Below are 26,308 nucleotides of genomic sequence, written 5' to 3' on the forward strand. Positions count from 1 at the left end.
TCACACGCTTGCAGATGTTTAATAAAGTTTTTTTTTTTATGACTCCCTTTCTGGTCATTTCTGAAATTGGAGGAGGCGGTTATTTCTGGTCACCATCCTATTCTAACCATTGTGGGGGTCAAGTTATCATTTCATGCGACTCCCACAGAAATGAAAGTAGACATCCCTCGTCGGATTCGAACCGGCACCGCTTCAGGCACGAGCCAATTACTATCTCACTTGCACTCACTCGACTACGAACGGCCCTCTCTGATCCAATATAATATATCTGAGGAATTTTATGTATGCCACAAATTACGTTACCCATCGTTTCAAACAGACATTCGACATCAGCCTGCTTATGGCATATTCTGGATGACTCAAAATCTGAAACGGATAACAACTAACTTGGATTAAATTGTTATAGTATTTTGAAAATAAGATATTTTAAATTTAAACTTGACATGCAATTCTATATTTACGTGGCATGTAAAAGTCGAAGCATTTGCAATTTACAATTGTTCGATTGATCAGGCATTCGTTCTCACAGTTAATTCTTGTGTAATACTTGAAAAAAGTAAGGGTCTTTTCACCTGAAATAATATTCAATAAATGATATGTATTTAAAAATGACAACAATCTGATTTTTAAATTATATTATTTATTTATAAAAAATTACCATTGAAATAACATTTTCTTTGGTGTGGCTGGAAAATACGTAAGCTGTCGCTTGCCCATGTGCGTTCTGGATCAAGCTCTATCACGTACTTCGAAAAAAAAACATACTTTTCTTGTACATATTTATGTATATATATCTATATATAAATAAAATATATACATATATTTAGGTAATAGAACCCTTGAGTATATGCAATATTTATTTGCATCTGTGGCTCTAATAATTGCAGTGAAAGACAAATATATTTTTTATTCAAATATATTTTAATATCGTATGACTTATATTTACCTCATAGTCGAACCGAAGGTTTGAATAGCTTCTTTCCTTCGGTAGGTTATTGACATCATTCTGAAAACATATTGAAAGATCTTTAGAGATAATTTGTCTACTTTCATTTTGCTCTGTATCGTTGATCAAGTTAAGCATATCGTACCACTAAAACCCAACCTGCTGTCCTATGGCCAATTACCGGCATTTCATGTGGGCTGTGAACCGCCACCTAGATGCAAATATAAATAAAAAATTGAAATCTTGTTTTGTTTCCCTAATTACATTATTTTAAATCTAATAGGTGCGTAGTAGTATTATAATGTCAATGGATGGTTATTATATCGGATGAGCTAAACAGCTAGGAACAACAGTAGCGAAGCTACCATTCAAGAACTATGGTTGTTTAATCCTTGTTTCTAACAGAAATATTATGAAGAAAGAAAGTGATCTTTTCGAGATATACTGTTTTTCGTCACTTTTTTTTTTTTTTTTTTATTTAATACTTATAATACGAATCCTCTCAACCTAAATACTGACATTCAGTAAATAGTATATAAATGTAGGTAATACAAGAGCCCATGAGGAGAAAAAAGACAATTATTTCACCCCAATGTTTAATTACTATATTGAACACTATGTGTAATTAATAAACAAAATAGATGGGTCTGCCAAGTATTGTTAGAGAGAATAATAAATGGTGGCAGTCTCAAAACGTTAAAAAAATTAATTTTTTATAACTCCATGTCGTTAAAACTACTTACAGCACTAGAAAACCTAATAGAATATCATTTAAAGTAGAGTAAATATAATAAAACATAAGTACTAAAAGAGCTGTCTATTATGTTCAGTAGTTTTAGAGACTAAAACTTTAAGCAACAGTTCATAAAAAATGTACTGAAAAATAAGTAGTTAGTAAATTTATTGTGGGATAAATCTTTTTCTCAGGAACCATGAGACGTACAGACGTCCATTAGCATTAAATTAAAGCTAGTTTTTTTAAAAATTTATTTAAGTGTTTCGACCACTCGGGCCATTTACACTGGATTTACAAATTAGATTACAATTGTTATGTTCATACAGTTGAAGTACAAATTACAAAGTGAGAAATTTACAATTACAATTTACACCTCACAAAATTACAACTAGAACTGACGTAGTGAGCAAATTACTGTGGTGGGGTCTTCTCTGATCATTTCCTGTACACATGAAGAGAATCGGTGTGACTCCCGAGCAACCCAGTAAGAATGTGCCCAACAGCGAGATCGCTTCAGCAGCAGCGATAAATTGGTGCATCCTCCCACCTTCATGAGATGACAGTGGGTGAGTCGCGTATGGGCTATCCGAAGACGGGTAGCAGATTCATGTTTCCGGCCGGACGTTCCAACGTATGCTGGATCATTCCTAAAGTGTTGTCTCTGGTGATGAACCATTTGTCTTGCCATCAATTTTCTTTGATTTTCATGTAGATGATGCTACGACTTGACCTGTATTTATAGCTAGTCTGCCTTTTCTTTCCCTGTATCCCACAATGACCTGGCAGCCATAAAAACAAGACCCTAGTCGGTCTTGGTAATAATATTAATCAGTGTGTTGAACAGAAAAAGAAAAACAAAAAAAAAAAAAAAAAAAAAAAAAAAAAAAAGAAAGAAAAAAACGGAAAAAAAAGGGTGGACCTGAGGTAAGATTTGATTAAATTTTATGGTAGAGCTTTAAAGCTAGTTTATAACGCTTGTCTTCGTAGGAGTAGTAGTTTTCATGCATTTGCTAAAATACATTGATTTCTAATCGTCAAAATTCAAGTCATAATCAACGGACAAAATTTCATATGCAGATATCTTAAATATTACTACCCCTTCGATCATAAACCTTTTAAACTACTTTATAGTACATTAAAGAATCTTTAATTTGATTACCGGCATACATCATTAAGTCCAATGGTGTCGGATGTGTATATAGTTTTTCACAAATAAAATATTTGGTCCAAACAACCAGAAATCAACATTTTGTGAATTTATTTTTGAAAATATCCATAAAACTACTACTTATAGTAAATTTAACTAGCTTTAATTTGAGTGCTAATACACATCTGTACGTCTAATGGTTTCTGAAATTACGTTTTTCATAAATGAAACTTATTGTCCGAACAACTATAAATCAATTTATTTTAGCAAATATCATGAAAACTATTATTCCAATGAAGATAAACGTAATAAACTACTTTATAGTACATTAAAGAATCTTTAATTTGATTACTGGGAGACATCAACTCGATTTAATTTGAGTGCTGATATACATCTTTACGTCTCATGGTTCCTGAGATAAAGATTTCCCACAATGAATTTACTAACTACTGATTTTTCAGTATATATTTAATGAAATGTTACTTTTTAAAAAATATATCTCTGGAACTATTGAACATGAATAGCTGGACAAGGGCTCATATTTTAGAAAATTTACTCTACTTTAAATGATGTTCTGTTAGGTTTTCTATTGTTGCTGGTTGTTTCAAAGAGCTCTAAATGAAAAATTAGATTTTTTTTTTTCCATTTTGAAGCAGCCACCATTTTGTATCACCCTAACTATACTTGGCTGATTCATCTATTTTGACTTGTAATTGTGCGTAGTTTTAATTAAAGTAATAAAAAATTGGGGTGAAAAAGCTGAATTTTTTTTCTACCAGGCTCTTGTAATATGGAGTTAGTCATTGATACATGTAATTCTATATTGACAAATACTCATTTAGCTCAATCGAGGACTCTTGGTCGCAGCAGAAGAACCCTGCAACATTCTGAGAAATGGCCGTTACCTCTTTTTCATTTTGCTCAAAAGAGTTTCCTAAAGAGGATTAACATTATTTTGAATAATTCTTAGAGGGTCGAGTATTTCGTACATAAAAACATATTATTTTTTATTGTTTGAAAGACTATTTTAACCCTTCGAGCCGTAAGGTTTTCTTATTATTTATTTGTATTACAGTTTTTTTAAAATAGTTTTTTAATTTATAATTTTTGTGATCCAAGTTGATCTTAGTAAATGATATTAATTTACAGAGATTTAAAACTGTTTTTATAAAGGAAAGTAAAGTGCTTAAGTTATAAATAAACAGCCCTTTGATAACATGCTAACGACGGTTTTGAGTTAAGATGTCTATAAGTGGTATCTTTTTCTAACCCTTCAATTTTTTGAGAATCGAATTGGAAAGAAGGTTTAGTAATAAATAAACTCGAGTAGTTATGAAGTTTATTATGGCATCATTACAGCAACAAATCAGTCACACATTAGGGATTTAGCCCGTTATTTATTGCCCCATTTTTTGACAGCAAAAAGCACTGAGTAATTTACAAAGGTAATAATTGGATATCAGGGGAAGCTGATACATTAGTTTAGCCCCGAAGTTCAACCCCTTGAGTTCAAATACATATGATATATACAAGTAATACATGCACCTTTGGTAAATAATAGGACTTTGTCTTGTAAATATTTTAAGCAGTCCGGAACGATGACATGTTTTTTTATCGTTTTAGTCTTCAGGATCAGGATCCAGGTTTTATCAGGATAAAAGGTTGAAAGTCGTCACCACCATATCTTCGATAAAGAGTCCGTTAAATATGAAAAATTCAAATAATAATTATAGAACAGGAAGTCATAGGTATACAGGAAAGGGTGAAAATGACTTAATGAGGTTTATTTTAATCATCCAGTTTTAATACAATACTTCAGAGTTTGTAATATTTAATTAAAATTTTTGGAATGCAATAAACTCGCACTTATTAATTGAAAGTACACTTATTTAATCGTTTAAAAATCTGACTTTTTAGCCCCTTCACTCACGAAACAAGAAATCGAAGCTAGTGGGACTCTAACTGTATGGTGGGACTCATTCGAGTTTTTCTGGCTTCCATTTCACCTCGCCTCGTGTGCGATGGTCCTAAATCATCATTATAATTAATAAAAGATCCTCATCTAACTTATAATTACCTGAAATCCAGGACCGCCGTTTCGACAATAGGATCCGTTGAACAAGGACCCAAAGGATATATTTATTACCGGGTTCCCATTGCTTCTCTTGGGATACGGACCATCGTTGAAGGGATCTCGCGACCCAGTGCTGTCCATCAGCGGTGCGTCTTCTTTGTACCCTGTGTCCGGGTCCCAGTCTGACCTCCGGCTGTGAGATTGGTAGTTACTTATCCTGTTGAAGATAGAATTTGTATGTGAAAGAATAATAATTTATCTAAATATTTATATATTATGTTACATGAGATTTATAATAGGTGTGTTGTTACATTTGAGGAAGGTTTAGAGTGCTGTTCTACACCTATTGACCTTCATCTTGCCTTGCTGTTTTAACAATGTGAGTTTCGATAGTAGTATTCTTTATGGAAGAATGTGTATTGCTTACCAACGCTACAAACACAGTGTGTTTTTATTGATATCTGGAATTTAACCGCTCTTCTCAACGCTTTTCTGACCAGTGGACTCGCTGAAACAGCGTTAGTACGTGGAACCCCGTCTCTAACTACAGCTTGGCCTTCACTGCCTCATAGTAGTTTTAATTAACACAGTGTGTGTCCGAGGTTAAAAAAAAATAAAATCACAAATTTTAAGGTGAAAAATGTTTGCTGAAACTAGGTTTATTAAAGGTATTAAAGGTGAGTTGAAGAATCTATAATTAGTGGAATAGTAGCCTGCAACTTTCCATCACATTGCAATATAAAATTCGACATTAGCGAAATTGAAACTGTACTTGAACTGACTACAACATTAACTAATCTATTATTCTGAAAATTAGGTTCTTGAAATTAGCAAAAGCTTCTAATCATAATAGCCTGTTTTAAGGAAAATTGTTTTGGAAAGTGTTACTTAGTAAAACTTTGGTTTTTATATAATCTCAAAAGAGCAATAATAAAAATAGACCAAACATCTATTTAGACAAATAATATTTGTCCTGATGAGGATCATCAATAATGTTAACATAATAGTAAACGATTAATTTCTTCTGATTAATTATTAATTAATAAGATGTGGTTTCCAAACAGGGTACCACTAGCGAATGACCCTTCCTCAAAATTAAAAGAAAAAATCAATACTAATATATTAAAACCCGATATTAAAACTAATACTAATATCAATTTTGTATAGATACTTATATCGATATTGGATTAAATATTACTAATTATTGGTTTATTTATATTTACTTGTGATTATATTACTTCTTCTGATATTTGTATATTTTTTAAATATTCTCTAAATCAGTGTGTTTTCATCGGGGCCTGTTCGTGCCGTACTTCAGGTACCCCTGATTTTTAAATCGTATATAATTAGTGTGGAACAAAGAGGGGTTGAAAATTGTGAGACCTGCTTGTCCAAACACATGCAAATATTTCGCTTAAATTGAAATGTTAATCCCTGGAGGGACAATTAGGGTTAATGTGTTAGCTTTAATTATTTATTTCCAACGTCGCCGCCGCGGTCACGTCTTCTTCGCCCCCCTCGTCCAGGTGAAATGGTGAAACCATGTATCTTCGCCTGGTGTCAGGAGAAGACGTGTTTCTCGATCGGTGGCTGGCCAGCATGTCTTGGACTCTGGCGTGATGGTAGGGGCAGGCCAGGTCCTAGCTTGCATGGTGCATAGGCTGGGGCGGCGTTGCAGTCGCGGCGTCTTCGGGCCCTCCTGGTGTTAAGGGGGCATCGGGAAATGAGACTCCTACCCCGATTTTATACAAATTAGAAAAATAGTCGCAAATTTCGGATTATGTAAATCCGACACAGTGATTATCTTATCTTTACCTTAATTCAGAAATTCGAACCTAAAATTATCACCTAATGAGACATGGAGTCTGCTGATGGGGAAGCTTTACTATCTGCTCTGTTTTTTATTTCACTTAAATTACAATATTTGTTATTAGTATCAACCATATTTATTATCGACGGGTAGTCTGTAATGAACTAATTTATTTATTAGTTATAGGAGTTTTTATATCTCCGTTTTTTCTAAAGGGAGATACGAGATGTTCAGATCAACAACAAAATTCGGTCAACAACAAAAATAGTCATTTATTATTATTGCTATTTATTTATTGCCAAGGTTTCTACCCGATGTGATTTTTGGGGAAAAAATGTTTTAATATTTTCTTTTCATTATTACTGAACTATTATTATTTAACTATTTTTTGGAGTTAAAAATTGTCACATTTAAGTTCTCAGGTATTTGAATATAAGAATATGGACTACTAGAATTTGCTTATAAGCTCACCATTGTAATATGCAATGGAATTTCTAATAAATTTGGATAAAAGTAATAAAATGGAATTCTTTTGAAAATGTATAAATGATAATAGCAAAAAATAAATATCGTTATTCCGAAATCAGAAATCTAATATCAATATTAATTTAAGTAATATCATCTACTATCGATATTGATTCTCGGGACATGTGCTGTAAAAGTTCTTATATCAATCGGTCTTTTTATTCATTAAATAGTAATAGTAATGTCTACTATGGTATGAGAGGCGATTCCGCAATCTATGTGTATATTCAAAAGTTAATTTCTTTTGAGGTGTAGATAGTTGACCGTAGATTAATGCTTGAAGAAGTTTGTCGGGGGGTGTCAAAATAAACAAAAAAATAAATAAATAAATAGGGTTTTGGTTATTTATGTTGTTCTTTTCTGACCGCACCCCCCGACAAACTTCTTCAAGCGTTAATTTCTTTTGTCAATTGGTTCGGTTATCTTAAAAAAGAGATAGGTCCAACAGAAATAATATATATGATTCTCTTATATCACAATTCTAATATTTTTCAATTTATGTTGAATTATTGGCTTATTTTATCTTATGAATTGATATAGTAGTTGCGATTGAGACCATCACTGGTGTATCCATTACGTGAAGAAACCTCTTGAAGATAGACATAGCAGATGCTCGTAATATGAATCAAGGACGTACCCAAGATCAAAACTAGGGAGGGGCAAGTTATGGTTGTTGAGGTTGTGACATAAAAATTATATACAATTGTTGCAGTGCTGTATTAGTTACTATAATTTCTATTATAAAAAAAAATTAAATTTTATTACATTAATAATTTTTTTTCACTACTGGGTATGTTCATGATATAGATTCAAGAATTTATGAAATACTAGTTTATCTCTGTGTGAACTCTCACATGAGATGTATTTCTTCTCATTAATTCATTGGAAACATATTATGCTCATTCGTATACCAATATGATTATCAAAATTACATATTATACTATTATCAAAAAAGTCTTATAAAAAAAAAAAAAAAAATGGGTAAACTCCAGACTTTGTAATGACTATCTTTAAGTAACAGTTTACCGAACGGCCTGATCAGGCAGCAAAGGTGGTTCTGGATCTTTGCTTGAATTCCATATCGCAGAGTGCCTGTCGATGACTTCGCTGCCCTCATTAAGCAGAGAATTAAATTGGAATGGCAACAAATGTGGGCAAATTTTACTGATAATAAATTAAGGGAAATCAGAAGTGACGTCTCCCCTTGGATATCATATACTAGAAATGTGCGCAGAGAGGAGGCTCCTTCGAATACGTCGTACGTGCCTGACCCACGATTATCTTATGGCCCGCGATTCTCCACCTGTATGCCAGACTAGCGGAAGGCGACTTACCGTTAACACATTTTAACTGAATACCGAGCATCTTTAACTCGAACCTTTGAATGAATTACCAGCAGACCTCCATTCAATTTTGCACGATGACTAACAAATTGTGGATAAGCCTTATGAATTTCTTAATCACTCAAAACTTTACCTTAAACTTTAATAAAATTTTAAATTCCTATTTTTCAATCGCTATTATACATTTCAATTCGGAAATTAAAACAATAATTACTAATAAAAATTTCGAAAATTATGGAAATAATGACCCATAAGTGGTTGCCTTAAAATAAAAAAATAGTAAATAAAAAAAGTAACAGTTTACTTAATGAGTAATTGTCTCACTTGAAAATATCATTTCACTTTTACACTTTAGCTCCCTGTTAAGTTATATCAATTCTGAATTGTACTCACTGAGACCTCATAGCTAGGCCGTACATGAAGAGATGTTTTAGGCAGGCTACGAATTTTATGTGAGAACTCGCAGAACTGAATAATTTGAGAATTGAAAATTGGAAATCAGCTCTACCCTTAGCTCAAAAATACATTACATACAAACCGACTAAAGTGCTTGGACCACCAGAGAAGGACTTGACGTCCCCGTGGTTCGACGAGGAATGTGGGAAGGGAACAAGCACGAAGAATGAAGCACACCCTAACCATGATTCAGCGAGATACGAGGAGAAATGTTGAAGTGTACAGGCAAAAACGGCGAATGGAAAAACATGTCTACCAGTATAAGAAAAGACAGTGGGAGGAAAGGGAATTGGAAAAGACTGAACTCCTTAGGGGACATAAACAGTATAGAGAGATCTTCAAAGCAGTCAATAGGAATAGAAAACCTTTTGAAGCCAAATCCACTTACTGCCTGAATGAGGACGGAAAGCTGTTTACAAACATGCTGGATATACTCGCAGAGTGGAAGAGACATTTCTCCAAACTCCTCAACAAAGATCTCCTAGAGGATGATGATGATAAGGAGAATCTCCATGAAGGTAACCCTATGAAGAGGAGATTTTGGATCACTAACCAAGCTTAAAAATAATGACGAATTGCCCGCAGAACTACTTAAATTTGGAGGAAGCGAGCTGGTGAAAATACTTCAGAACATTGTCATTCAGATTTGGACAGATGAAGTATTGCCAGAAGCTTGGAATAAGTCCATAATCTGTCCAATCCATAAAAAGGGTAATCGAATGGTCTCTGACAATTATAGAGGTATATCCTTACTCTCTTGTGTATATAAATTGGTATCCAACATCCTCTTTCAGCGTCTACTCCCCTTTGCAGAAAAGAGCTTAGGTCCGTATCAGTGTGGTTTTCGGAAAGGACGACCCACAACTGACCAAATATTCTGCTTACGCATCATGATTGAGAAAGGACGCGAATACGGGATTAAAACGCCCACCTATTTGTTGACTTCAAAGCTGCATATGACAACATTCATAGGGGACAGTTGTACAAGGTAATGAGAGAATTCAACATACCTGAGAAGTTGATTCGAATGGTTGAACTAACCATGAGAGAGGTGAGTTGCATGGTGCAGATTTGGGGAGAAAGATCTGATGAATTTGTCTCAGGAAAAGGACTTAGGCAGAGGGATGCATTGGCCTGCCTCCTCTTTGATTTAGCTCTTGAAAAGGCCATTAGAGAATCTGGAATTTAAGTGGGCGGGACTATATTCAGCAGAACAATGCAGCTTCTTGCTTACGCTGATGACATTGATATTGCTGGACGCTCTTTCCAAGCTGTCTCTGATGGATTTATGAAATTAGCTGCAGCCGCAAGACAAATGTTGCTTGAAGTGAATGCAGAAAAGACCAGATACATGGCCATAGAGGAAATCCCCAGGCCCGGCTTATGTGCCAACCGCTGTTATTATGGCCTCAGTCCCTATTTCAGGAGCCGTGCCTTGTCTAAGGACACTAAGATTTATTTATATAAAACAATTATTCGGCCACTTCTTCTTTATGGCTCGGAAACGTGGACTATCTCCTGTAAGGCTGGTGAGCACAACTTAATGTTCTTGGAGAGGAAGATTCTCCATAAAATATTTGTAGCTGTCAAGGTTGACCAGATATGGAGACGTCGAGAATCCAGGAGCTCAAAGTTTTATATAAGGAACCAGATGTTGTCCAGTTTGTGAGGCTCAGTAGATAAAGGTGGGCAGGGCCTGTTGCTCGGATGGCTGAGAATGATCTGCCAAGGAAAATGGTGACCGAGGTACTACATGGAGCAAGACGCAGAGGAAGACCACGCCTTCGATGGAGTGATGGTGTGAATGGTGATGCCAGGACCAAGATGGGAGTGAGGAACTGGATGGCGGTCGCACAAGATCGTTATGATTGGTGGAGGCTAATGCAGGAGGCCTGGACTCGACATCGAGTGGTGGAGCCAAATTAATAATAATAACAAACCGACATAATCAACATATTTATTATTGTAGTTTTGCAAAATTATGATCCTAAGACATTCTTAGAATTATAGCGAGTAGGTTGGACGATGTACGACATGTCACAATCTCACAAGAGGAGATCATAACACAAAAAAAGGCAATCCTTCCCTCCGGAACCGCCCCGCTAAGACCCCGGGGAACATCGGTCCTATATCACTTTTGAAATATTTGCTTAAAACGGGAAAAGTAGATAGTTAAATACTTTAATTATTTAAGATAGTTTAATTACTAATTACTAATTTATAATTTAATTAATTTAAGATAGTTTAATCAAGCAATATTTAAAAAGCGACTGAAATTGAAAAACGGCTGTACAATTTAAGCAATTAAGTCTATGAATTGATTAAGTCATTACCTCAATACATTGTTATGTAAGCACAGACGGTCAGACTAAAACATTTGATACAATTGAAAGGTATTGAACTGGACTTGTTTCAAAATATTCATAGTATATAGTTTAATAATTTGAACCATCAAATATATATTAGTGTATCATCAAATCAAACGTCGGCACATTAAAATAAGTTAATCATACTTATTTGTGTTTTTCATTGACCGCACCCCCAACCATCTTCTCCTCATTTATCATCCACGGTCAATTATCTCTCATAATCATCAAATATATAAGTCGGTTGAGCCATTCGCTGAATTGTCTCATAACTACAAATGAACAGATTACAATAAATAAATATATACCTAAACAATTTATTTACGCTATTTGTGGCTATTCGGTAAAATTATCAGTGAAATTTGTAAAAATTAATTTTCACACTGTTTATTGATGCCAGAGCGGAAAAAGTTCGATTTTCGATAGCGCTGATTTCGATTATCTAGTTTGTGATTCTCACACTATGTAAGCTACAGGATCTAGGAACAGCATGATTTTTTCCCTGTTTCAAGGGTATTCCCATTAATTTAGGCCCACCCTCAGAATGATGGAAGTTTGACCAAATCATAGACTACTCTAAATGAGTGATATATAATTGTAAAAGAGGGAGAGGAAAATTATCAATTTTTTTTCCGGCTCTACGGTCAACTAAGTCACACATCAGTAAAACTAGGCAAAAAAAAAATAACCAAGAAATAAGCACCTCAAGAAATAAGTCTTCCCATGAAAAATGAAATATCATCTAGTTGGCAAGCCATGTGGGATGAAAGCCCGCCAAGCAAATTAAAAACCATTAAACCATGGACCGCATCAAACCGAAACAGAAAAAAAAGAAACAGCAGAGATGGCCATTGAAAAGTATTCCTGGTACTACATGTCATCCACGGTGCATAAGATTTTGTTGCATGGTGCTGAAATAGTGCAGAATTCCATTCTCCCAGTCGGAATATTGTCGGAAGAGGCATAAGAATGTAGAAATAAGGATTACAAAACTTTCAGGATCAGAAACTCGCTGAAAATGTCTCATATATCTACCAACGAAGACGTGTTCCACAAGCTACTGGAGACTTCGGATCCTTTTATCACGTACAAGAGACCCGAACCAAAGAAAAAAACACCTGGGGATTAGTGATGCAGCTAAGGAACTGTTAATCTAATTTCCTTAAATTTGAAATCTTAAGTGTCTTTTCAATTTGAACAACCTTTGACTTTGAATCCCTAGTTTTATTTACAAAATTCTCCAGTCTTTTAAGCTTCCTTGAATTTTTAATTGTATGCATTATTTAATTTAAATATACACTCAAAATACTCGTTGCAAAATGTTTCGATGAGTACAACTTTATCAACTTACTACTATTCCATAAATTTTTATGCAACTAATAAGCTTTCATTTTCTCATCAGTTCTTTAATTTTCTTCAAAATTTCAATAAAACAGTTGAAATTGATGTATTTTTTTTCTGAATCGAATGAGACCAGCCCCCGGCTGCTATGTTAATCCCTTCTCGAGATATTGACTTTTTTCCCGCTTTTTGGCCATTCGGCCCAGTGTTCGCCGTAGTAACGGTAAAGGTCCAACGAAAAAAGACACTATGTTTAGTGGAGATGTGTTAACTCATTTAAACTGATCTTACCCCAGTATTGACAAGGGTGTATTAAAGTATACTTTGAACACAATTGGATTGAGGCAAAAGAGAAGGATCTGTCTAATACCCTTTACTTTGAGAAGCATCCGTATTTCGTGGTAGATTTTAAGAATCGAATACTTCTACATGAAATGCCCTTTCTTTTTGATACTTCACTCATCAAAATACATCGCTCTTGATAGCCGGTAATACGGTCGATACTACCGTGTTTATATAAGTATAAGTCTGTAATATATTAAAAATACCGTGTATTTAGCGTTACTGCCTTACAGTTGTGTGACTTAGTTAATGAACTAATCTATCTGATGTTCATTTTACTTTTTATGTCACGAAACCCATAATATAGGCCAACAAAATTTTTAGTACTTTCCACCGCATTAACTGGTAGTTGGATGAGGTAAACAAAAAAAGAGAATATCCTATTCTTAATAAAAAATAAATAAATGACCCTATAATACAAATGAACACTTTACAAAAACGATATGCCTTATCATGATCATCTTTCCTAATATACTATGATTCACAACAATCATTTATCATTTATTTTAATCCGTTTTTGGTTTGTTTTTCTGTTGATCTACGAAAAGACTCATACATTCGAAAATCGGAACACAAGGAGAAATTCCTTCGTATAATAATTTCTAATTATATAATGGTTTATAATTTTAATTGATTATTAGTAAGGTTAGCTACCTCAGTAAATCTCATGATAAGTACAAATGCAAAAAATATAAATTGATTATTTATTGTGTCAGAAAAACCAAAATTAAAAAGTGCGGATATTAATGTCCATTTCTAAGGATCATCGACTAAGCAGACTTAGGAGCCAATACATTAAACAATAATTGTCTCATTAGCCTCTGAATAAACGAGAACATTGTTTAATTTAAAAGCCGTGCGGATTTTTTTTTTATTCCATGTTTTGGATAGCATCTCGAAATATAAACTTCAATGTTTAAGGAAGAAAAAGTATTATTATTATTTTTTATTTTTTTGTAAATCATAAAGGTTCATTGTAGAGAATATGAAACCAAAATATATGCAGAGTCTAGTATCTAAATAATGCGTACAGCCGTAGGAAATATAAAGAAAGGCATACTGTGGAGAATTAGATGGGGATGTAAAGAACATATCGCGCAAAGAAAACGAAGCATTTATCCAGTTGTAACTGTTTGAAAGAATAAGAGCATCTCCAATGATATCAAACTGCATCTGTTTATAACAAATGTACTCTCAATACTTTTGTATGCATCCGCGTGCCGTACTCCAGGTACGCCGATTGTATTTTGAATTTGTATTTAATTAGTGTGGAACAAAGGAGGTTGAAAATTGTGAAACCTTTCTGCTCATTAATAACATGTATATTTCTGTAAGTTCAAACATTAATTCCCTGGAGGGACAGGTTGTGAATTGGGTGGTCTCATGGGTAATAGAATAATGGCTTATCTGGTGAAGTCTTCGCCGCCGCAGTGTCGTCTTCTAGCCTCTTCCCGGTGCAGGTTGGCGAAATAGTGAAAACCATGAAATCGCTTAGTCCTGTGTTCGCGAGACAGGTTGCTTCTCTCCCAGGCGCTGTCCAGCATTTTCTCAATTCTGGCGTGATGGTTAGGGTAAGCCAGGTCCTTGCTTGCTACGATAGATAATATAGTAAGCATAGCAGTGTCGGCGTCTTTGGGGTTCCAGTGTCCGCGGCAAGGGGGCATCAGAAAGTGAGACCCTGGACCCCGACTTTAAACCAATTTAAAAAAGAACCGAAAATACCGGATTACTTAAATCCGACAGTGTATATTAATAATAATTTGATCCGTTCTATAAATTAGTGGAGTACATTATTGTTTCGTTATCTGAGAACGTTTATAAAGTATGAAGTTTTGAGAATATAAAAATCTTTTTCCAACTTTTGGTAATGCGTATCTGTACGAACAACTGCACAGCTATAGTCAGTGGGTAGATCTCTTGTAACCGAGTGAGGTGAAGCGTCAGTGGCGTCATTAGTTCGATTACGGCCTTGAAGGATTGACATTATGTCGTAGTGATCCCACGGAAATAAAACTCAACCTTCCCGCTCTAATAAGAAAGTGTTGGTTACGTATAGGATTAAACCTCATTCAAAAATGATAAGGTAGGGGGTTAACAAAAAACCTATAACAAAATCACAAACAATCACATACATAAAAAAATGAGATATAAATTCATCGGGTTTTCGGTAAAAATACAACAGTTATTCACCAATGTTCAAGAGCAGATCAGGTCCACGAGTAGGATTAATAAATAATAAATGCAAATCGTTACTAATTACTATTTAGGAATAGTTATGGCTCTAAACGTGAAAACTGTTACTCTTTAGTTGACCTCTGTAAAATCCTTAAGAGCTTTGAGATGTGAACAATATGTAATAAATAGGTTTGCACACTAGGTATAGAGAATGCAATTAATAAAATTGCTGGACAACTATGCTTTACTCGTTGTAACGCAATTAATACGTCTAAATAAATAGAAATATAATTAATTCAAAATGAATTTTATGATTAAAAAATATCCAAGATATGTCGTAAATAAGATATTTGCGTGTACTTACACCCCTTCTCTAAATATTTCTTTGGTGTCCATCATGTTGAAGGAATAGCACACACCGTTCTGTGTTATCACTCTGGTGAACATTTTGGCGCAGTCTGTATAAAAATTGCGCTCCAATTGTAGATTGTGCAATTTACAGGTGGAGTTGAATGGTGGAGCCATCTAGAAGATAAATTAAACATTAGGTTATTAAATTTATTGGGCTTAGGATCATATCATTTATTTAGTAAATACTGGTTTTAGAAAGCTGTAGGGAATTCGTAAAGGGTTATCGTTACTACGAGAATCGACTTACACCCGTGGTATGGTAGGGATTTGATTAAAGCCGACGCTCCTCAAAGCTACATATAGATCAGTTGCCCCATAGCTTGAGAATGGTTGTTCAATTAAGAATTTCCGGTAAATATTGCAATTAATTTCGCTGTCGATCCACACAAATATTCTTTGGGCCTACAGAAGCTTTGTCCAGCTTCTGATAGATTTCGGTATTGTTACAGTATTAGTCAGCTGTTACTTCAATGTCAGCTAACTAAGGAGATCAGCTGATCGACTGTATATAAAGAGATGTATTGAACCCAATAAAGCCAGAATGTTACAGCAGTTCAAGCGTGTGCAGTTCAGTCCTATTCCTTCTTCTCTTTTTTGGTTTCGCGGATACCTAACTGGTGCCGAAACCCGGGAACTTTAGATACCGGAGTAATTTTCAGTCTAAAAGAATTTTTTTCTTCTTTCATTCTTCTCTTTGACTTATGACCAGTAACGGAATAGTGAGAAGAGCAGTTCTGAACCTGGAATATGAACCAAAACAACCAGCCTCAAGCTGCAGTAAACCAAACTTTAGCAGCAGGCAACCCACCTCCGGAGGAGATTCAGCCTTTACCAGAAGTCTCTTTAGCGCAATTTCATGCCATGACGGTAGAATGGATTAAGGTCCGTACGGCAACCACCCAGGACATGAGGAAGGCGGTGTCGGACCTAGAAAAATTCACCGGAGAGACCGAAGAATTAAATCATTTTTTAAAAGGGGGCGATCGCTTAATAGGGCGAATAGAAGCGAAGATGTCGGAGGATCTACTGGACAGCGAGGATGCAAAAGCCCTGAAAGCAGCGGTAGTCTGCCGAGTAAAAAGAAGTATCCAAATCAGATTCATCTGCCTGAATCTGAAGAGACCCGAAGGAGGACGGTGGTCCCCTGAGGAGGATATATCCATGATGATCTGAGAAACGAAAAAACCGAGACAGTCTAGTGAACAGTATGCCGCAGAACTCCTGGCACGCTGTAACAGAATTCAAGATAAACTCAACGAGATGGTGGCGACAATCTAAGTACAGGGTCGGATGCAATTCCTATCCATGGTACTGAAGATTCAGTTGGCAAAAGAACTGGGGACGAAGGAGGGAATGCCGAGAGATCGATCGCTCGTTTGTGGAATGTGCTCAAGATCTCATAGAAACAAGCGCTAGAGAGATGGAGACCCGAATGGAAGTAAAAGAGCTACGGTGGATCCGGATAGACCACCACCGGCCCGGAAACATGCCCAACCCTTGGAGGAGGAGAGAACACAGAAATGGTTGAAGATAGAGAGCTAGTAACACAGCAAATAGATGGAGGCAAGCTAAACCCCTGAAATAATGCTCGGCGGACCGCAAGTGCCATGGGTGTGGTAAATATGGACACCTGTTAGCACAATGTCCTTGCACCCGATGTTTTGAATGTGGGACAGAGGGACATATTGGTCGACAGTGTCCCTATATGAATCTGCAGAGGGAGCCAAATGTGCCTGAACCGATGGAGGTCAATGCACAGAGATTACAGAGCAGAGGAATATCTCGAAGGACGAACGGATCCATGAGTGAAGCAACGGAAATGTCTGAGACCTCAGAGATAGAAACTGAAGGAGATGCTAGGAACTGCTAGGGAAGGTGGGTGCTTGGATTAAGAATAGCAAGGGAAAATGGAGGATTGAGGTAGGAGGTAAAACCTACAAATGTCAACAACAGAGGAACGAGGGTGCACGAATTGAGGCAATCAATCAAGCTGATATTTTTTTTAAAGAAGGGGATATCCTCGGGGCGACCGAGAAGACTGTCCATGAGATCCCACTGAAGCAGGACAGGGTGACATACGTAAAGGAGAGGAGATACCCACTGGAACTACGTCACCACATTCGGGAAGAACTCGAAACTTTAAAACGACAGGGAATCATTATTGACAGTACGTCTCCGTACAATAGTCCATTGTGGGCGGTGAAAAAGAAGATCACGAGAGGCGAAGATACCAAGACAGGGTTGTGATAGACTACCGCAAGCTGAATGAAAATACAATAGATGAGAAAAATCCGACCCCCAGATTTGAAGACATTTTGGACAGGCTAAACGGGGCGACGGAATTCAGCGCATTGGACTTGAAGACTGGGTATCTTCAAATTAAAATGCACCCTAATGATCAACATAAGACAGCATTCACTTTGGAGAGGTGGGTCTTTGTAAACTCAATATGAGTTTACAAGGATGCCGTTTGGTCTTAAAATGCCCCCATAACCTTACAGCGCCTGATGGACGAATTTCTGAGGGGAATTGATGTATCTGTATGTTAGATTTATATGGACGATCTCCTAGTGTTCATTAAGAACGAAGAAGAACACGTGCAGCATTTACACAGTGTATTCCAAAGAATTAGGAAATTCGGACTGAAGTTATCTGGAGAGAAATCATCGCTGGGGCAGGAACAAATAAAATTTTTGGGTCACACGATTTCTAGTGAGGGAGTTAAACTAGACGCGAACAATGTTGCGGCTATTCAGAAAATGGCGGTACCTAGTGACATAAAAGGAATTCTGAGGTTGTTAGGGACTCTAAATTATTACAGGAGGTTTGTTCCAGAAATGGCGGAGTATTTCGTTCCACTCAACAACCTACTTCAGAAAGGCAGGAAGATTAGCGTCACCCCGTTTATGGAGGACGGTGCATGGAGAGGTTGCATCAAGAGCCAGTACAAGCTTTTCCAGATTTTTATGTGCATTTCACGATTACCACAGTATGCGCTAGGAGCGGTGCTGTCTCTGGAGGGTGATGGGGGAGAGCGCTCAGTGGCGTACGCCAGCAGGCACCTTACGTAGACTGAAAGTAGATAGCCGTCGATCACTTTAGACCATATGTGTTCGGTAGAGGGTTCAAGGTACATACTGACCACAGACCACTCCAGTGGGTGGGAAAACTGAAGTAATGGTCAGCCAGGATAACTTCCTGGAAGGAGCTTCTAGCGCAATATAACAAGGAGATTATATATAAACCGGGAAAAGAAAATGTGGTGGCCGATTGGTTGTCTCGAGCCATAAGCACGAATGCCGTGGAATAAGAAAATGGGGAACCGTCTGGTGTCATGAGGGAATGGACGCCTAGAGAGGAAGATCAGGATGAAGCGGAAGATGTTAGGGAAGAATCTTCGAATAACGAGAGTTTTGCCGAAGAAAGACCAGGGGATACAGAGGAAATAATTAATGACAATTAAATCTAGTTAGCGACGATCTGGTCGCAACCAGGCGTGAAGAATGGCCATATCTTAAGAAAGTTTGATAATCTTTCGAATCCTGGAGAAAAGCATCACCTGTATGTTGGCAACGAAACCGTTTGGGAGAAGATCAAACGACTATGGTGTGATGAACGGATTGGAATGGAAAGGACATTAATCTGTTGAAAACTGATGGTGGAAACCCTTCTGGAAGACGAACAATGATTAGTGTTTGCGTATCATCAGGGTAAGACAAATCAACGGGAAATCCATGAGACTATGCAAGCGTTAAAGAGAAGATTCTTTTGGTGGGTAATGAGGAAGACTATATCAGAGATTGTAGGAAGCTGCGAGGTTTGTCTACGCACTAAGTGCGATACACATCCGCCTAAAGGAAGATAGATATGCAAGACAGGTCTTCGGAAGCAGTATTGGCAGCTCTCCGCTTGTGGTTTCAGTTCTACGGAGTTCCGGACCGCATCTCATTGGATGATGGAAGAGAATTTGACAACTCTTTGATACGAAAGGAAATGAAGGACTTGGATTTGATATGGCAGCCCAACACACCAGAACACTCCAAAAGTAGAGGAGGCGTAGAGCGGCTTCTCGGAACGCTGAGCGATCACCTTCAATTGTACCAGATAGACAAAGGACTGGAACCGGACGTGGCAATGCCAAAGGCAATTGCAGTATACAATCATTCGGTGCACACCGTTACGGGGTTTTCGCCGTTTGAGGTCCTTTTCGGGCTTTGTAGAATCCGGCGGGACTACAAGGGCACGGCGGCGGACGGTGACGAGATAAGCAACAATCATGTCACTAGGGAAAAGCTATGGGAAAAATTAAAAGTGTGGGGAAAATTGGAGAGGTTTTGATAATGGCATTGTGTGTATTGAAGTTACTGAGTTTATCATCATACTTCTGGCCGAATTACCATTTATTATTTTTTTACATTTAAGAGCCTTCGTTTAGGATTCATTGCAATCTTCATTTATAGCAACAGTCAAATTAGGTTAGAATAATTATTTTTATGCTGAAAAATCATTCTGTTGTATAAAAATGTCTTACTTATAACGTTTTAGAACTCTCTCAAAAGCTTCGAAATAATAATAGTTCTTGTATCACCAATGAACATTAAATTTAGTATTTCTTAAGCTTTCATCAAATCTTCAAATACTCGAATTACTTTGGGGGCCGCAACAGATACAATTATCAATCTTATTTACTTTTTTTTTTTTTCTTAACCAACCTTATACACAGTTAGGTTTTGTTAAACTACCTAAGAAATAGTAATGTATCGGGAATAAATTTTTGGAATTAGTTCATAAGTTACATTTTTGATGCATTTCTTAGTTTTTTATTTAGGATCGGATATAGTAGATCTTTTCTTTGGTTGTAAAGCCTCCTTGTAGTAAATATTATTTTCATTGAGTCAACATAGAATTTCCTCAAAATGCTAACCGTCTGTTAGGCTTAAAGGGCAATGTAAAGACAGATTTATTTATACAGCATAGTTTCCATCGACCATTATTAGGATATAAACCTTCATTATTCTGCAAGTTACCTAACTACAAGCGTGCTTACATTGTAAAAATTCAGTGTCATATTTTTAATTTTATTATGCTACTGACTTCTAACATCTTCTCAATTTCAAAAATGGTGTCGTTGTTTTCAACGGTATCTGCAAGCCCACAAAGGAAGAAGAGGAGTGTTTCAGAGCTAGGAAAAAGAAGAAGTTTTTTGTTAGTTTATTAAAAAGATGTTAAAGAGAAAGATGTTTAATAATTAGCTTTGTTTGTATGTATTTAAATAACTTACTTTTCAACTGAAATTGATTTCATATTATTGCAAAATGTTACAGCTGGCAATGGGATATGAAGGACATTTTCGTACTTGATGACGGAGGTGTGTTCTATAGGTGAGTCCAGCCACCTTTTGCACAGGGCTGTCGCGTAGACAGTGGCGTAGTAAAGACACGTTGTGAGTACTGAAGCCCACCATAGTCTACAACAAATAACTAGGCAATTATTGTGCTTTTTGTAAAGTAGGTTATGGTTATTAAGTATGTTACCAATTATTTTTAATAGGTACTTTAACAAATTAAAGTCCATGACGTTGTAAGCAGCGAGTGATCTTGCTGTTTACAACTCCAAGGATTTTTCTACGGGCGCCGTTTATTGTAAACTGAAAAAATTATTTGAAATAGTGAAAAAGGGAGCTGTAATTTAGAGACATTATTTGCCGTTAATTGATAAATGGTAAATTATTGTTAGTAATTATTTAATAAGAATAACTATTATAAGATAAGGACTGCTATTTGGAGAGTCTCATAGGTGTATATATATATACATTGGCTTTTCCTTTGAGATGTGCTGTCGTAGCGATGCCCTGGCGTATCCGAAAATTGTAAAGACCGTAGAATTCCCCCATCTTAGTTATCTCTTCGACAAGGGCTGTGTGTCTCACTAATAGCCTGGCTTCCAAGTCCCTATATTTTTCATGGCGGTAGGAGCAGCCTGGCTCTTGTTTGTATGCCACAATAGATTTCAAGTGGCTGTATAGTCGCTGACGTCTTCATTGTCTCGTGATTTACGCATCTAAGGGGGTGCTCAGAAAGAATACCTGTACCCCAGAATTTATATAAAACAAAAATAAATATCGGCTATATGTAAATCCGACACCAGCCATTAAACAAATATGTATTTATATCTCGTATTGAAAACTATATGTTTATTATAGCTATCAATCAGGGACGTCTTAAGTAAATAAGTAAGTCCCAACTAGGAGCCCATGGGTTACAAAGATATGAGAGCCTTCCAGATATATCGTGAGCCGAGACCAGAAAACGTTTCCAACTAGAAGACTTTTTTTTCATTTAGGCCGAAAATACCCTCACAATAGACTGTGCATATGGACATCTGTCACCTTAGTCTGCAATTATGCTATTTTTTGCTAACCGTTATTAGTTAGAACTGTAACATAGGTACATGTCCTTAAAAAGTAGATATTGAACTATTCTAAATTAATGGGATTGGCAATATATTAAAAAAAAAATTATCTTTTTGCTCATTTCGAGAAAATTTGAATATCTCAGGAGCTTTTAAACCAAGTCAAATTGAAACTAATTAAATGCGCCTTAAAGTACTTTTTTATCTAGAGGTAACCAACCTATTTTAACAATGGTGAAGGAGTCAAGTTTTCATTTAGTGGGTCCGCCAAATAAATAAAAGTCGAACCCCCAGGCCGGAATCTACCCGGTGCCGCTGAAGTCATGAAGCAGTCGCTTACTCCCCAGTTACAAACAGCCCATAAAAAAGAAAAAAATCATCTCAGAAAGTACAAAGAAAACTATTAACTGATAACATAAATAGAGGAATTAAAAACATTCCGGGATTCCGAACTGCTGTGGTAGGCTTTGGGTTCTGAACGTGACGTTGGCAACCACTATTGTTCTTATTCCTTCATGAATCCTATCAGAAAGAAAAAATGTGAATATATTTGAAATTATGTTGTCCTGGCTTCATTTGTATTTTATTAAGTTTTTTTTTATGAAGTTTTTTGTTATTACTCCTCTTTGACAGTTTGTTATCTTCATACATTTCATTTTACTATGGTTAATTGTTATCTTTTCGAAATGAGGTTTTAAAATTAATATCTGGATATTGATTCATTATTTAATTGGGACCTGAAAGTCGTCCGATATTTGAGAATCATCCTTAAGCTATTTTGGTATCAAACCTATTTATAGTTTGCTGCCTTGTTTATTGACTTAAGATTATTGAAAATTTTCCCCTAAGTTATTAACTAAATAGAATGTGTAATCGATATATACTAAAACGTAAAGTATAATCAACAAAAGTACTTAGGAAGTCTTTTAATGAAAAGTGATGTTGTCATTGGACAAGAGGTATTAATGTAGAACTACCTTAGAATTATTGGTCTTCCGGACTTCAAACATAACCATTTCATTATTTATTTTCGAAGTAATAACACTCTGGAAGTACTGTTTGCTCATTAGTGAATTAGGACCATTATCGATTTTATAGAAATTGGCATTGTTTTTCTTTTTCCTTTTCAATACGTATTGAAATATTAAAATAAGAACAAAAATCAAACCTCTGCCACATTTTATCCCACTTAATGCTGCAATCCAGAGTTGGGAATTCCAAAATATTTATTGGGATGACTGATGATGAATAATTATTTATTCATTATCTGAATAATAATTTTATCTGTGACCGGATAATCCGTTATTCGAATAAACTTGAAATAATTCTTTATTTTTACAATCGTTATTCATTATTTGTCATCCGTTTTGAACTCCTGATTAAATAAATAATAGAAGAAAAAAAGTCAATAATGAATCAATTTTTTTAAATAACATTTTGAACGGTGCGTTACGCAATATAAATTCATAACTTTTGAATTGAAATTTTCCATACAATGAAAAAAAAAGTTTTATCTTCTTTATTCTTATAAAAGATCACATTTGTATACTTTATTGTTTGTGGTTAGATAGATATGTCAGAAATATATATATTTTTTAAATCAGCATTAAATTATAAATCGCTTTATTATTTTGTTTTTATTGGTTTTTAATTCGAATAATTTTTATCTGTCAAATTCTTTTTATTATTATTTAATTATTTGAGAAAAAGATGGCACTCTGTCTTTCCCCATTCTACAGACTTGTCCATACTATCGGAGTTTGCAATGTTCAATCACTGATTTTACTGAGGGTATCTGAAATAAGTATCCTTTTATTTAAAATATCCGTAATTTCTATAAAAAATAGAAAAATCGGATTTTTGCAGCCGCAATCCTGCTCATGTGCTTGTCTTGGGTCATCCAACTTTCACAGCCCTATAATAGTGTTAGAAGATATTATGCTTGGAAGGATATGCTTTAAAGATATGGAGCTTGATATCCTTACCTACCTCACTCTTTCCCACAATAGTATTGCATATCCGGTAGTAAATACTATTTGCTTTATTTATCCTACTGGACACTTCTTGGTCTATTTTACCATATTTATTGAAAATGGTTCCAAGGTAGGTATAGAAATCCACAGTTTCCAATACTTCATCATTGCATACTATTTGTACATTGCCCACGTCCACTTCATTAAAATATGACTAATTAATTAAAATAACTGTTTTAGACCCATTCTTAAAATTTCCCAATCATTTCCTAACCAAAAGGAGGTCTAGGGGAGTGGGGGGGGGGGTTATCCGTAGGGTCCGGAATATTCCCTAAAATGTTTACTTTCTCTAAATAATTCCAGAAAACTACTTTGTGTAAATTACCTTTTCAGTAATATCGTGTACGGTAAATCTCTGAGTAATGTTTTGGTGGTTTTCTCATTTTCCAATTTTCCAGGCTTTTAACTTATTGAGGGAGATGAAATATCGCTCCTTTCCTTAACCGCATTAATCTAATCACTCCAACTTCTCTAATTCTCATGTTATCGTGTTCCCGAACCATTTTTGTTATTCCGAGGTTAATATATATCTTATGTGTACGATTCTGTTTTTTCTGTTCACTATCATTTACATTATATTTTACGTGCTATTTTTTCTACCCACTCCTATAGCAGACGTAGTAGTTCGCCAAATACGAATACTATACATTTTATGATTATTTTTTGCCTTCTTTATCCTCTTGGAAGGTATTTCTTTTACCAAATTAATCCTATACATACTCAATCGGTATGATTTGTGTACTCTGGGGAATAGGTTTTTTATCTGTACTAGTCGACAGGTGCCTCTAGGTGATACGATTAGTCGATGAAGTATAACTGCTAAAAGTCACAATTCTTACTATCTGAATAGTTTAAATTAAAGTTGTAATTTCAGTTAATTTGTTTTTCCTATCCTATAAGATTTTATTTAAAAAAACAAAAAACAATTAAAATATACAAAAGTTAGTATATAAAAATTTAAGCATCCTTACTTTAAATTCAGGGATGTTGTCTGCTGTAGGCGGGCTGCAAGCCCATCAAAGAATTTTATGTGGCGGACTGAGCCGGAGGAAATATATCCGGTTTACGCAATATATTTCCAATACCACGTGACAAACTTTCTTAATTGTGTACTTATACTGTTCAATATTTTACTTCATAGAATCCTTTAAGTTAATATTCATCACAACATGAATCTGAAGTAGATAAAGAATGGAAGATTGAATCGTAAGGTAAGAATATACTATAATATCATTCGCATGCAATGATTTTTGATTCCATAATTTGTTTATCTTTAATAACACTATTACTCTTCAACCGACCATTTAGGTATTTATTTTTTTATAATCTACATACAGTGTGAACTTCTAGTTTATCTTTATATTTAGAATTATTTCTTAGGTTTGATTATTGATTTATTAGATAAAGACTATATTTATCAAATAGTTTCTGGATAACAATAACAATAATAATGCTGGTTTCCGCCATCACTGCATTTTAAAACAAATCCATTATATTAATTATATATTAAATTAGAAATTGTGATTTTTTTACGAATTTAACCTTTGGTGCTGTGTTGCTGAAACTGAGTAGTTCGTACTTGATAAGAGTGTAGTATCAATAGCTACAGAATTTAGCTGCAGAGTAATAATAATAATAATAATATTCTTTATTTATTCTGGGTTTGGTTCCTTTAGAATAATATACAGGCGTAAAAATTAGAGTGAAATACAAAATAAAAATGAAATTATAAAACATCATAAAATATAATAAAATAATGAATTTGAAAATACAAAAATAAACAACAATAATTAACAGAATATATAAAATTAGAATAGAACAAATAAAGTAAAATCATATGTCATATCATAAAACATAAAATGACAAAAACTTCTGATAATAAATAATAGAAAACAAAAATGATAAAAATCAAATATAATATTATATATATTAAACTAAAAACAATAAATGAAAAGGTACAATTTCTGATAATATACATATTTACAAGAATAAACGGAAATCTGAAACATCAAGTATAGAAAATATACTATACTGATGATAAATGAGGAGAAGATGGTTGGGGGTGCGGTCAATGAAACACAAATAAGTATGACTAACTTATTTTAATGTGCCGACGTTTCGGCTAGAGTTTCTAGCCTTCTTCAGGGCTAAAAACAAAACAAGATAACAATCACAGTAAGTATAGAAAAATA

General features: G+C 35.1%; 1 protein-coding gene across 1 annotated transcript in view; it reads right to left on the reverse strand.

The window, feature by feature from the left end:
• LOC106680127 (pickpocket protein 28) overlaps positions 1 to 26,308 on the reverse strand; it is a gene marked incomplete at its 5' end in the record, with an annotated part of 35,700 nt that overhangs the window by 873 nt on the left and 8,519 nt on the right. The window contains 9 exons of the mRNA XM_067049003.1: positions 230 to 366; positions 462 to 572; positions 659 to 746; positions 947 to 1,006; positions 1,092 to 1,157; positions 4,907 to 5,120; positions 15,626 to 15,786; positions 20,767 to 20,854; positions 20,954 to 21,139. Coding sequence (XP_066905104.1) covers positions 230 to 366; positions 462 to 572; positions 659 to 746; positions 947 to 1,006; positions 1,092 to 1,157; positions 4,907 to 5,120; positions 15,626 to 15,786; positions 20,767 to 20,854; positions 20,954 to 21,139 — 1,111 coding nt within the window. The remainder of the gene's footprint in view (positions 1 to 229; positions 367 to 461; positions 573 to 658; positions 747 to 946; positions 1,007 to 1,091; positions 1,158 to 4,906; positions 5,121 to 15,625; positions 15,787 to 20,766; positions 20,855 to 20,953; positions 21,140 to 26,308) is intronic.

Source organism: Halyomorpha halys, unplaced genomic scaffold, assembly GCF_000696795.3.
Source record: "Halyomorpha halys isolate HHAL.00 unplaced genomic scaffold, Hhal_1.1 Scaffold244.1, whole genome shotgun sequence".
NCBI classification, from domain to species: Eukaryota; Metazoa; Arthropoda; class Insecta; order Hemiptera; family Pentatomidae; genus Halyomorpha; species Halyomorpha halys.